The sequence below is a fragment of the Ailuropoda melanoleuca genome, chromosome 6 (assembly GCF_002007445.2).
Source record: "Ailuropoda melanoleuca isolate Jingjing chromosome 6, ASM200744v2, whole genome shotgun sequence".
NCBI classification, from domain to species: Eukaryota; Metazoa; Chordata; class Mammalia; order Carnivora; family Ursidae; genus Ailuropoda; species Ailuropoda melanoleuca.
In genome coordinates, this window is record NC_048223.1 from 90,100,788 (window position 1) to 90,114,211 (window position 13,424).

At 56.1% G+C, this 13,424-nt stretch overlaps 3 protein-coding genes across 5 annotated transcripts; all 3 read right to left on the minus strand.

Moving 5' to 3' along the window:
- Positions 1-2,992: 2,992 nt before the first annotated feature.
- Positions 2,993-4,259, minus strand: S100A6 (S100 calcium binding protein A6). 2 transcript variants are annotated; one of them, XM_034662854.1, is made up of 3 exons: positions 4,103-4,259; positions 3,568-3,726; positions 2,993-3,224 (listed from the first exon to the last, which is right to left on the minus strand). In XM_034662854.1, exons 2-3 carry the CDS (start codon positions 3,703-3,705, stop codon positions 3,090-3,092), a joined length of 273 nt encoding a protein of 90 aa, XP_034518745.1. In that variant the 5' UTR covers positions 3,706-3,726; positions 4,103-4,259; the 3' UTR covers positions 2,993-3,089. The 2 variants fall into 2 exon arrangements, with proteins under 2 accessions (XP_034518745.1, XP_034518746.1); XM_034662855.1 differs by lacking the exon at positions 4,103-4,259 and adding an exon at positions 4,056-4,079.
- A 987-nt stretch (positions 4,260-5,246) lies between these two features.
- On the minus strand, positions 5,247-10,370 carry S100A5 (S100 calcium binding protein A5). Of its 2 annotated transcripts, none has more exons than XM_019803081.2 (3): positions 9,715-10,370; positions 7,154-7,303; positions 5,247-5,503 (listed from the first exon to the last, which is right to left on the minus strand). In XM_019803081.2, the coding sequence occupies exons 2-3, from the start codon at positions 7,289-7,291 to the stop codon at positions 5,363-5,365; spliced, it is 279 nt and encodes a 92-aa protein (XP_019658640.1). In that variant the 5' UTR covers positions 7,292-7,303; positions 9,715-10,370; the 3' UTR covers positions 5,247-5,362. The 2 variants fall into 2 exon arrangements, with proteins under 2 accessions (XP_019658640.1, XP_019658639.1); XM_019803080.2 differs by having other exon boundaries at positions 8,501-10,370.
- Positions 10,371-10,505: 135 nt separating this feature from the next.
- S100A4 (S100 calcium binding protein A4) lies at positions 10,506-12,578 on the minus strand. Its single transcript, XM_002922513.4, has 3 exons — positions 12,422-12,578; positions 11,367-11,522; positions 10,506-10,790 (listed from the first exon to the last, which is right to left on the minus strand). Exons 2-3 carry the CDS (start codon positions 11,505-11,507, stop codon positions 10,626-10,628), a joined length of 306 nt encoding a protein of 101 aa, XP_002922559.1. The 5' UTR covers positions 11,508-11,522; positions 12,422-12,578; the 3' UTR covers positions 10,506-10,625.
- Between the last annotated feature and the right edge of the window lie 846 nt (positions 12,579-13,424).

Genomic DNA, 13,424 nt, shown 5'->3' on the forward strand with positions numbered 1-13,424 from the left:
CAAATTTACAGGCAATACAATAGCACTTAATTCATATCTAGCAATAATCACTCTGACTGTAAATGGACTAAACGCTTCAATCAAAAGACATAAGGTATCAGAACGGATGAAAAAAACTACCCATCTGTATGCTGCTTACAAGAGACTCATTTTAGACCAAAAGACACCTGGCAGATTGAAAGTGAGGGGATGGAGAACATCTATCATGCTAAAGGACAACCGTAAGAAAGCCAGGATAGCCATACTTATATCAGACAAACTAGACTTTAAAGACTGTAACAAGAGATGAAGAAGGACATTATATCAAAATTAAGAGGTCTATCCATCAAGAATATCTAACAATTGTAAATATTTATGCCCCCAACTTGGGAGCACCCAAATATATAAATCAACCCCCCCCAAAAAAAAAAAAACTTTAAGATCATACCCTGGGAACACCTGGCTGGCTCAGTCAGTAGAGCCTGGGACTCTTGGTCTCGGGATTGTGAGTTCGAGACCCAAGTTGGGTGTAGAGATTACTTAAAAATAAAATCTTCAAAAAAAAAATCATACTCTCAAAGCAAACAAAAAGGTTTGCTATTTATTTGGGGTTTGTTTTATTTTTTTAAAAGATTTTATTTATTTATTTATTTGACAGAGACAGCCAGCGAGAGAGGGAACACAAGCAGGGGGAGTGGGAGAGGAAGAAGCAGGCTCCCTGCGGAGGAGCCTGATGTGGGGCTCGATCCCAGAACGCCAGGATCACGCCTGGAGCTGAAGGCAGATGCTTAACGCCACCCAGGCGCCCCTGTTTTATTTTTTTTTAATCCGTGTTCCCGTTCCCCTTCACTACTGTGGAGAAGCAGAAGCTTAAGGACAAGCCTGTTTATTTAGCAGGTGGGCTGTGCACGTTTGTAGACTCACTTCAGCCTCCAGAGCTCCCAGAAATCTGGGGCTGAGTCTGGCCAAAGCAGCTCCTCCTTTGGTGGAAGGGGAGGGGTCTTCACCTGCTGGGTCAGCTCCTCCTCCCTCTTTGCGCCAAGGTCTTTTCGCCCCCAAAGAGGGGAAGAGGCTCGAACTGTAAAAGCCTTTGCAAACTGCCTTCCTTTCATTGACTCGCTCACGCAGGTGCGTCTTAGACAAAGTTGAGTTGCTTTCTGTAGGGATTGATTGCTGGAGGCACAAGATCCCCCTGCTGACATTCCCTAGGCGAGCAAATCCTGTCTCCCTCTTCATAAGAAGAGCTCCCTGAGAGCCAGAGCCGAGGGTTCCATCGACACAGGCCCCTCCCCAAGGGTTCAAGAACACCAGTGCCATTCTCCTCCCAGCATCCTGCTCTCTGCCCACACGAGGGCGCACGTTCCACGTCCCACACCTCCCGCCACTGTAGGCGGGGAAGGTACTTTGCCAGAGGAAGTTCAATAGAGCCAACCAAAGCTTGGACAAGGCTCTTCAGCCTGGGAGCAGGGAGCCCTGGGTCTCTCCTGCTTCCCATCAGTGCCTGCGGGGCAGGAGGGGCAACCAGAGGAGGGACTGGTTGCCCTTTCTCAACTGTTCTCTCTTCACAGCCCCATGGAGAAGGAAGACAATTCCACAAAGTTGGACCCCCAGGAAGTGGGGAAGAAAGACGGGAAGGAGGATATGGTCTCCTTCTGAGGTGCCCAGAACCTACAGAGGAGCTTGCCTGGCTCAGACTAGGCCTGGAGGGGAGAGAACAGTGACAAATGCCCCATTGCCCTGAGATAGTTTATCCCAATGCCCCGCACCCTAAAACCACAAATGCAAACAATGGATTCAGACAATAATTCAATTAGTCATCCTCCCTGATGGGGGCTGAGAGCCAGGCTTGGTTCCCATGAAATAACTGGGGTGATTCATTCTGAGGCTGCAGGGATGGGCCAGCTCAATATTGACCGAAAGGCTTGAAGCTATGGTTGGCCCAGCCCCAGGGACCCCACCCTGCCCCCATCATGAGCACCCCATGAGTCTCATGTTCCTGCAGCTGCCAGCTACTCAGACCGCCACCCCCAACACAAAATACAGAGACAGACTACTAAAGTAGGCCCCCCACCCTCGACTGGGCCACGGGCAGCTGCTGTGGACTCAGCCCTACAGCGGCCTCAGAACATTCTCCAGCCAGGCTTTGGGCATGCCAGGTGTGCCCTCTCTGCCTCCACTTCACGGCAGTAAGAATGTGGACCCACACCGCCCCATGGCCCTTCTGTCAGCACAGCTAGAGCAAAACAGTTCTTTGTCTTCAGGGACCCTGCCAATGATGTGGGAAACAAAGGCAGAAGGAAATGTAAATAAAATTAAACGCCCTCCTAGTCTGCAGCCCGTTGACAAAATACTTGAGGCAGGCAGAGTGTAACCTTCCTCCAGGAAGCTCCCAGCTGTCTTGATGTAAATGCTTTGCTAGAGGGAAAACCTTAGCTTGACAATAGCAAGGCCTCTAGTACCCTGAGAGTCCACATTAGCAGACGGAAGTCCTTCTGGAACTTCCCTTATCTTTACTCCCCAGCCCGGAGGCATATCACCTGTTACCCCTCACGACCCCAGGACAGCCAGCTCTCTGCCCACGGTCCCGTCCCTGTGCTGTAAGAAAACCACCTTTTTGCACCAAAAACATTCAAGAATTCTTTCTCGGCCATCGGCTACGGCCCTCACCAACCTCGCCAACATTCAAAAACGACATCACCAGGACCACCTCTGCCCCACTCTGGACCCATCACAGCCTGGCTCAGGCACCATTTCCTTCCCCACCCCCATCCCAGAACCCTCCTTCCAGGGGACCACGTGAGCCTTCTGTAAGATGCCTTTGTCCCAGGCGAGACCCTTTCCTAATTCACGTAAAGGCACCTTAGGAACTTGCAGCTGCCTGTCAGGGTTGCCCCAGGCGTGGGGCGCTGCTGAGTCACTCCCAGAGGTGACCGTGAGCAAACTCTGGCGGCTGTGCCCCAACAAGAAGAGGGGGGAACAAAAATCACTAAGAAGCCAGGACACGGAGGCAGACTTGACCAAAAAAAGATATTTATTGAACAATTACCCACCACTGGATTTAACTTGGGCAGGCCCGATAGAGGGTGTGTCTCCACCTTCCCGATTTATTTTCAGCCCTTGAGGGCATCATTGTAGATCAAAGCCAAGGCCCCCAGGAAGGTGACATATTCCTGGAAGTTCACCACCTGGTCCTTGTTCCGGTCCAGGTCGTCCATCAGCTTTGCAATGTCAGCATCCTGCAGCTTCTAACATGTCAGAATGGGAAATCCAGACTCAATGTGATGAGAACCTTGGGTTCTCTCCCTTACCCCCTCCAGGCCGCCCTCCCTCTTACAAGTGGCTCTGCACGCTCCTTGTCACTTGGGTTCACTCTCCTTGTCACTTGGGTTCACTCGGCTTTACCTCTCCGCCCCAGCTCCTCACTCGGGGAGAGTACCAGGCTGAGAGTATCGGGAATTGACCGATGGTCCCAGCAAGCTATGTGGACTTGGGCCCCAGGATGTGGATAATTGTGAGTCAGACGCACCTGGCCCCTCTCCCTCTCCTCATCCTGCTTCTAAAGGGCGGAGGAAGAGGGGCCTTACTCACGGGGCCAATGGTGAGCTCATTCTGGATCAGCTCCTTCAGCTCCTTCTTGCTCAAGGTGTTCTTGTCACCTTCCCTGCCCGAGTACTTATGGAAAATGGCCACGAGGAGGCCAATGGCCTGGTCCAGGGGGCACGCCATGGCTGGGCACTGGGCTCAGAGCTGGGAGCAGAAAGGCTGGTCAGTGCCGAAGGGCCTCCCCACCCACCCGCATTCACATTCCCCAAAAGCCCTGTCCCCACCCGCATCTGTGGCACCATCGGGAGTCAGCCCAGGGCTGGAGGGGGAGGGAGAGGCAGACCTGAAGGCCCAGGGGAGAGAGGTGGTCAAGGAGCAAACAGGACGACAGCTGAGAGCTAGCCTCCAGGGGCTCCAGAAGTTGGGGGGTATGAGGGGGGCCGCACGCATAGGGCGCTGACACACTCGGGGCACACCTCCCGCAGCCCGGGGTACACTCGGGGAAGCCCCCCGCCGGCCGGGGGCCGATTCACCTCGGGGCGGGCGGCCCCAGGAGCGCGGCGGCCCCGCAAGGACTCACCGCTCGGCCGGGAGAGCGTCCAGGGACCGGCGGGGCGGTGGCCAGCGCGCCTTTTAGCCGCCGCGGCGCGGAGGCCGGGCGAGCCAGAGCCCACCCCTCCCGCTGCCGGGCCCCCAACCCCGCCCCGCACGCCCCCCCAAGCCAACTTCCCCCGCAGCCCAGCCCCACCCGACCTCGCCCCGCCCTCAGGCCCGCCCCGGCCCGGCCCGCTGGGCGCCCGCGCCCTCACTACACACCCTGGGGGCCCCCGGCCCTCCGCGCCTCCTGCCCCGGGCTGTTCCGGGTTCCCGGGTTAGAACGGGGATCCCAGGGGAGACCTCTGCAAGCCAGTGACGTCGAGCTCCCGGCCAGCTCCCTGGCCCAGGGTGGGGGCGGGGGGGGTGTCCCCAGAGGGTGTTCAGGGTCAACCCTAGATGAAAGAGGGGGAGCAGCCAGTGGTCTATAGGATACGATTTAAAAGACATCTGGAACACCCACCCCTCAGCAAAAACAAATTCCCACCACCACCTTCACAACCCTTCCTCCCCAACCGCACCCCGTCCCTCTCCCTCCCTCCCCACCCACACCCCCACACCCCAGGCTGGAATTCCGCCTGAAGCCTCTTTCTGGGCACTGTGCACACTGGCGCTTGTCTTAGTTTGTACCCTCCAGTAAAAAGGTTTTCCAGACCTTCGACTGAGAAAGGATTTTCATAGGGGAAAGTGGAGACAGCAGGAAGCACTGGACCCCACAGATGACTGGGGCAGGGTGGGTAGAGCTAGCTGTCTCGGGGGAAATGGGGGAGAAGGAAAGGGGGCTGGCATGGGGTGTTGTCAGGGTGGCGTCCCGTGGCCTCAGACTGGCTTGTCCAACACTGCCCTCAGAAGCCTCCCCTAGCTCCCTCATTGCCTGTGCTCAGTCAAAGCACTTCCTCTTAGCTTTCTCTGGGAGGCAAGTGAAAGCCTGGCCCAACTTCCCCATTTTCTGGAAGGGCAAAACTAAGCCCAGTAAGCTCAGTGACATCCACACTGAAGAAGGGCAGGAAGTGGGGTGGAAGCCCAGGACCCTAACTCCCAGAGGCTCTCAACCCACTCAAGGAGAAGTTCTGCCTTGCCCCACCCACCCCCAGGCGAGGTGGACAAGGCATCTTCAAAACCAGCCAGGAATGGAAAATCTTTATTTCCCCCCCGGAAGGGAAGGCTGAAGCAGGGAGGGCAGAAGGGAGAGGAGGGCAAGGGTCCAGAGAGCTGCAGAGACCTGGGGGAAGGGGCTAAGCCCTGGTCATTCACTGTCCTCCAGGAAGAAGTCGTTGTAGGCCATGCACAGCGTGGTCAGGAACACCGAGTACTCCTTGAAGTCGATCTCCTGGTCACTGTTCTTGTCCAAGCTCTTCATCAGGTCGCAGATGCTGCTCTCCTTCATCTTTTTCGAGGGCCCAGCAAGAGGGACAGGTCAGCCACCCCATCTAGCCCTGCCTCACCCCTGCGCAGTGCCACCCACGCCCTGGAAAGGCAGCCTCAGGGTGAGTCTCAGCTGGGTCAGCAACACTCTGGGCCTCTCGACCCCCAGCATCTCGCCCAGCCCACGCCCACCGCGGGCCTGGCACCTGCAGTGCCCTGACTGGTGCTTCTAAGCAGATGTCCAGCCGCCCCTTTCCCCTGCACTTTCCACTGTCCGAGGAAATAATCATCTAGATGTTATGCAGTGTCCAACAGAAACGCCTTGGCAACTGTGGGGCACCGAGCATGATCCAGACTTCTTCTGTCCTTACAGAGGCTAGTTGAGAACTGACCCAGACAACATGCCACGAGAGCAGTATGTCAGAGCCCAGAAGCCACCACAGCCTTCCCTTCCTGGGACAGCTTACAGCACAGCTGTATGGCGGTGAGGCCCTAGCTCAGCCATACTCTGTCTGTCCCCTGCCCTCCCAGCCCAGCTCCACCAAAAAGATGGAAACAGGGCCCTCAGGTGGAACCATGTTCTGCCCTCCCCTCCTCACTGCCCTCAGCTCCCACTTTTCCACAGGAGGCAGGTGTCAGGACAAATGGAGATGGATACAGCCTCTGTGTGATGTGGTCCTTGCCCCCAGTCTGGGCTCCTGTTAAAGTCAGGCCTTCCCCAGGGCCTCTGTCCCCCCGTAATTAACCCCTAGGGGACCTGCTGCCCCTCCCTTTGCTCTCATTAACTCCAGGATGCAGAGAGCCTGGCAGGAAAACCAGAGGGCAGGCTTGGTGAAACCCATACCTGCTCCAGTTTGCTGCCCAAAGGGGAGGTTCTCTCTGGGGAGGCCCACCAAGGTTCACAATGTGACTGGAGAGGCCCCATGACTGGATTTTCAAGGAAAAAGGAAGGACTCAACCTCTTACTAGCTGGGTGCCTTTAGACAAGTTAGATAATGTTTCTGAGCCTCTGTTTTTTTGAACTGTAAAAACAATATAATTTCCTCATAGGCCTTCCCCTCAGTCAGCTGCCTCCCACCCTCTCCATTTGGCAAGAAGCAGTCTGTCTCCTTCCAACCTTGTGTTCACAAACTACCAGAATGATCCTTTTTGTCCCCATGTCATTGCCAGCTGAGAGCCCTGGATGTACCAGGCATACAGGTGAAGCCCCTGCCCTTGAGCATACAGGTGAAGCCACAGCTCGAGCTGGGCACCCTGGTGCCTTGTCCCCCACGATTCCTTACACAGGCTCTTCCGTGGCTGCGTGGGCCTGGCCTCTACACAGAAAGCTCCCTGACCTCTACACCTGCACATGGCTGTAATTCACCCTCTGGATGCTGCCCTTCCTCCTTCCCGGGGAAACCCAACTCATCCCCCATCACAGAGGTCTCACATCTGAAGAAGATGTCCACCTTCTTCACTAGGTCTCTGTCAGGTCCTTTTGGCCATCCCGCTCCTGGCTGAGGCCAGAGCACTCAAAGGGCAGATGTGAGTCCCCTGTGCTGGGCCTCTACAGATGCAGAACCGGGGCTTCCTACCTCACAGAAGCCCCTGACAGTGGTGTGGTGCTTGCTCTATTTTCCTCCTCCCCGTGGTGTACTCAGGCTTTGGGGTGGGGGTGACCGTCACCTACCTCTCCGAGACATAGCTCCTTCGTGATTAGCTCCTTTAGTTCCCTCCTGCTCAGGGTCAGTTTGCTGCCTTCTCTCCCTGAATATTTATGGAAGGTGGTGACCATAGTGGTCAGGGCCTTCTCAAGAGGTGTCTCCATCAGTGTCTGGCTCTGGAGGGGGAGGGGGAGGGAGGGTCACTATCCCCGGGAAGCCAGACCTTCTGCTTCCCCCATCATTAGCCCAGCCCAAGGCTCTCTCTCAAGGACCAGGAACTAGAACCCAGGATGAAACAGAAGCTACCAACAAGTGGACCCAAATGTGCCGGAACAGGTTGTAGTAAGACCAAGGCAAATGTGGAACAGTCAGAGCCATGAGACCAGCCAGCCCCCAAAGGAGCCTACACACTCCCCTGCTTAGGAGATGCTGGAAAAGGCTCTAGGGGCAGATGACAAGATGACCTTCCCGAAAGATGAACTGGTGGCAAATGATGGAGCCAAGAAAGGGCCTCTGGCCCATCCAACTTGGGCACTCATTTCCCAGAGGCAGCCCTCACCCTAATCACCCTCCTTTGCCCTGGTGCCTGAATCACCTGATAGCGGGGAGTGTCCCATTATAGAAATGGAGGACAGGGCAAAGAGAGAGTCCAGGGCTTGAAGGGGCATGGGCCTGGAACTGGGAGATAAGGTCTCAGCAAGAAACAGGGCAGAGGTTGCTGGACTTGTCCAGCTGGTCTCAGTCTCTGGCCCAGAGAACTGCACACAACTGGCACCAAGAGGGGTGGGCCTATCGAAATCCCCAGGACCCCTGTGAGAGCAGGATCCAGAGGTTGGGTTTGAATGTGGCCCTCCACGTCCCTCAACACAGCCACACCCACCCAAGGGAAGAGGCAGCTCCCATGACTCAGACTTGAAAACCACTTCCCCTTAGGAAGGGGGCAACACCCAAGAAACTTGGGGGCTCCAGGTTAATCTGCATGGAGTCCAGAACAAGAAGGAAAAAACAGCTGGCTCTCACTTTCAGCCCAAAGCCCACCTTGTGATTCTTGAACTGGATCTGTCATTCACCTCTCACCACCCCAAAACCTCAGCATCACCACCACACACACTCCAGGAGACCCAGCCAGGGCCACAGGGGAGGCAAGGGCCTCTGGGCGTCTCCAACAGCATCCTGGCTGGTTCTAATCACAACCCCATGCCCAGAACCACTTCTCAAAAATTCTGATAATCACAGCTCCACACTCTGCCCTCCTTCCTGAGTGTATCCCCACTCGTGATGGTGGAGGTCCCCAAGACTTGTCACAGTCTGGCCTTATCACCTCATTTGCCCCACCGTATAGATGAGCAGGGAAATGAGAAGGAAGGACTCACCAGGGAAGGAGCCAGCAGACAACCCACACAGCAGAAACAGGCTCCCTCCCACCACTCCTTGCCTTTATTCCCCTGCTCTGGTCCCCAGGAAACCAGGGGAGGGAAAGAGCCAATGAGAAGGGCAGGGACCTGAGAAGGCCCAAGTCAGAGCCTCCTGGGATGGAGCTGGGGATAAACCCCTCTGCCAATCTTGCCTTCCTTGTTTCCAAACAGAGGAGAAGGGGGCACATTGAATTCATTGTGGCACACACATCTTCAGTTTCAGAAGCTTTATTTTCCCAACCAAAAACCAGCACTCAATCTGATGGGACAACAGGATTGAAGAGAAACCAGCTGCCCTGGAAAATGACCCAGGAAATGTGGGCCAAACACAGGGTATCTCCTCACACCCTAGGCCACTCTCCACACTGGGGCCCTCCCATCCACGCCAAGAGCAGAGCAAACACACCCCGAGATGGGAGTCCATGAGGGAAGATGTTCCCGGCCAAGGGCATGGAAGTCAAGGTCAAGATCGTTAGCAAGTATGGAGCCTCAGGTTTTTAAAGGGCTTTTAAATTAGTGATTTCTTCTAAGCTTCACTCATCTTCATGGGAAAGAAGTGTCAGAAACTTGGAAAGGAAGCCTGGGAATAAGGGACCGGGAATGGGCCCAGGAAGGGTAGGGCCAGGTGATGGGGTCGAGGTCGTGGATTGGGGAAGCTGGTTCAGAGCGCAGGAAGGAATGGGACAGGGGACAGGGAAAGTTGCCTGAATCCCAGGAGAGACATTGTTCTACCACCAACCAGTTCAAGTGTGAGAACAGAGCTGAGTCAGGGGCTTGCACCTGTGGGTGCTGCAGCCCCACCTGGCCTGCTTGGACACTCCCCCCTGCTCCCACTCTGCCCCACCCCCCGCTGGCAAGGCTCGAGAGGCAGCAGGGACTGGTCGCTGAGCAACAGGAGTTTCCGAGGCAGAGTGATGCAGGAGCAGTCCCTGGGGGAGGGCACTCCCTTAGAAGATGGGCGCCAGGGGCCAGACAGAAGGGGAGGAGCCAGGCTTTTTCCTGGACCAAAATCCTACCCAGGCCTCTGCAGTCATACTCGGAGGGAACATCTGAGTCACCTGTCCCACTGCTCTGAACTTGAGAGGAAAACAGGATGTAATGAGAAGGAAGGGAGAAAGCTTGAAAGGTCAAGGGGACCAAACCCCCTGCTGCTGGGCACCACCTTTACTCACCTCCTTCTTAGAGGCCCCTGCACCACCGGGCCTGGCCTGACAATCTAACTTCAATCACCCATCAGCCTTTAACCTGAAGGGATATGACATCATGCCCGATATTTTCTGGGGGAAGAAAAATCTCAATTTCATTTATCAGATCATGTGTCTGGAATTTCATCTCCAAAATTATGGGCACCTCCCACCATCTCCCTCACTTCCACCCCAGCTACTATCCTCCACTCAGCCCTTCGAGGTCCTTTTGTCCTTCTCTGAAGGACCATGACCCTAACTGATAAGAGCCCTCATCCCAGGGTCTCTGGGGCAGGGACAGAGGTTGAGAGGGTGATAATCTCAGGCTGCTGCAATGGTGTGGCCCCCTCCCACACGGCCTCCCTGACCTAACATGGACAGGATGGACTCATCCATCCCTGGGTTGGAAATCAGGGCACCGGAATGGGCCCGCAGGGCAGGGCTCTCCTAATTCAGCTCCCTGCCCCAGGGCACCCAAACTCCATTCCAGACCCCAGCCAGGAGCAGATGCGAACTTCAATCCCTCCAAAGGCAAGGCTGAGGTGGGAGGGATGAGTCTGCTGGCAAAGACCCCACAGCTGGGGTGTTCCAAGCCTTTGGGGGTTCTTTTCCCTTCCCTCAAGCCCCATCAGTCAACTCCATCATCCACACACACAGTCTTCCATTCACCCCTTCCCCCTTCACTAGTCTGCTCTCCACCAAACTGCTGCCCACTGCCTATGCTCCCTACCTCCATGTGTCCCTCAGCCCCCACCCCAGACCCAGAGTCTATCAGCCTCAAAGCTTCCAAGAATCTTTATTGAACTTGGTCCACATCGCACCCACATCTGGTGGAGTCAGGGTGAGGTCCTGTGCCCTCTACCAACAGGTAAGGTCCCCCCCCACACACACGGGGGCCTTCACTTCTTCCGGGGCTGCTTATCGGGGAACCCTTCAAAGAACTCATTGCACATCATGGCGACACAGGACAGGAAGACACAGTACTCCTGGAAGTCCACCTCGTTGTCCTTGTTGCTGTCCAAGTTGCTCATGAGCTTCTGGAAGGCAGCTTCATCCGTCCTTTTCTGCAGGGAAGAGGCTACAGGTCGAACCACAAAGTCTGGTAATGGACCCAAGACTAGACCAGGTTTCCATCTCCAGATGGGAGCTCAGAAAGGCACAGCCAGTCCCTGGGGGCCTGGCCTGGGGGCCCTGCTTTGGAACCCCAGCTCTCAGGGGCTAAGCTGGGGCCACAGAATTCACCCCAAGGGGTGAGGAAGCCTGAGTACCGACTCACAGCTGGAGAAGGGGACCACAGTGCCTTCCCCCAAGGTTGTTCCAAGAATCCAAGTAGACAATGGTCATGAAGGTAACATGTAAACTGCGTAAAGTTTGATATAAATGGGAGCTGTGAATGCTCAGGGGGTAGGCCTGTTCATGCCCAGCCCTCTTCCTGCTGGGCTCCAGGAAATGAGTGCAGTTGCTCACTGTGTTTCCAACCAGAGCAAACCCTCTGCCCGGACGTCCCCATCTCAGTGACAGATGCCGGCTGCAGCTACGGCTCTGCCGAAGCACTGGTGCCTGCCCCCTAGCCAGGCCTTGCCCCTCCTCTGTGGAGAAGGGGGCACACAGGGGCATACTCCCAGGCAGTAGCGACTTACCCCCAAGAAGCTGGGCAGCTCCCGGGTCAGCAGCTCCTTTAGCTCTGACCTGTTGAGCTTGAACTTGTCACCCTCCTTGCCCGAGTACTTGTGGAAGGTGGACACCATCACATCCAGAGCCTTCTCCAGGGGGCATGCCATGGTGACCGTCAGGATCTGAGGACAGGGTCCCAAGACACCCTTATCTTCCCCAGCCCCACCCTCAGAATGCCCCACCCCACTCTCATCCCTCAGGGACCACTTGGTGAGACTGCTCTCACCAGAGAGGGACCCCAGAAATGTGGGGGCTCAGCTCCTGGTGGGAAGTGTGAGCTTTGGGTCACTAACACTGGCCAGGACCGCGGCAGAAGCTCTGGATTCCAGGCAGCCTCGCTCAGGCTGGGCCTCACTAACTGTCCCCCCCGCCCCCAGTACTCCCACGACCACAGCAGCCCCGCCCTGCCCCATTCTCCCCTTCGCAGGGCTGCTGGAGCCCTGCCCAGGGGCCTGCAGTGGAAAAAACCAGCGGCCTAGCCCTGCAGTCGGGAGGGGCAGGGTGAGGTGGCAGAGGCAGGGATACAAGGGAGGGGTAGGGAGGCAAGCTCCCTTTGGCTGGGCTGCTGGCAGCAGAGCAGAGGCCCCTAGGACACAACCAGACAAAAGGCCAGGTGCCTTCAGTTTGCTTCCCACACCCGAGTGTGCACACACAGGCTTGTGCAACCCAGCAAACACAAGCCAATGTGCAGACCCACAGGTCACACGCGCAGCAACACACACACAGCAACAGCGTGTGCAAAGCCCAGCATCTCAGTACCACCCAGCTAGGTCAAATCCAGCCACCTGCACACTTCCTATTTTGTTGTTTTTTTTCTCTTGCACGTGCATGCATGCAGGCTTGCATGCACCCGTGCACGCGCACACACACACACAAACACGCACACCTCACCCCACCCCAGGGCCTCCACATCAGAATCTCACGCTGGACCCAGTTAGCACATCTGGCCTCCACTAGCTACTCCTTCCTCTGCCCCGAGCCTGACACCCCTTGTGTGCTAGTCAGGAGACCATGGACTCACCAGGCCAAGAGGGAGCACGAGATGAGGAGAGAGGGTGCGAAGAGAGGAAGAGTGGGGAAAACTCAGCGGTCTGTCCTATTTATACCCTGGCCAGGCCCTGCCCATAGCAGGGGTTGGGGAAGAGTGAGAGACAGTCCTCCTGTGGGCCCCTCCACCAGCCCAGCTGGAAACCCAGCTTTCTGCCCTGGGTAGGCACACTGGACAATGGGAGAGCCCACACAGGCAGGGGTCTCAGGGGGGTGGGCACTCCCCAGTGGGCACAGCTCAGCCTGAATTTTAGGGAGCTAGAGGAAGTCTGTGCCTTGGGAATGGGGAACAGGGAGGAAGTGGTGCTACTGGGTAGCTAGAAAAGGGAATACAGGGGAGGTGAGTGATGGGTGAGAAACACCCCCGGAAATGCTCGTGGCTGGCTTAGTCAGTAGAGCATGCGACTCTTGATCTTTGGATTGTGAGTTCAAGCCCCACGTTGGGCATGGAGCCTACTTAAAAAATAATGTAAAATAAAATCTTGAAAAAAAGAAATTGTCCTGGAAATGTGGCTGCCCAGGCACTAAGGATGGGACCCCAGGCTCAGTGTTGTGATACAGCTTTTGCTGCCTTTTCCCCTCCCTAAAGGGAGCTCTGCTATGCGGAGTGAGGTCCGGGGCAGGAGCTGGGGTCTGGAGGAGGAACAGACCAACGCCCACAGTTGATGCTAGGACCACCCCAGGCATATCAGCGGACAAAGGTCCTGGGTACAGCAGTGATGGATTAGGGAGTAGGAGTCAAGTGTGGGGCTCTGGGATTGGCAGCATGGTACCCGGAGGACTGGGGAGAGGGAGGGTATCAGGAGGCGGTATCTAATGTTGGGATAGTATTAGATCGAATGCAGTTGGGGTGGAAAGTTAGAGGAGAAATGACACAAAATGGGCAAGGCAGGGATCAGGGTCACCTTCTCAGAGTGGGGTATGAACTCAGGTTGACTGAGGATCAGAGGTGGGGGGCTAAGGCCCTCAGCTGGTTA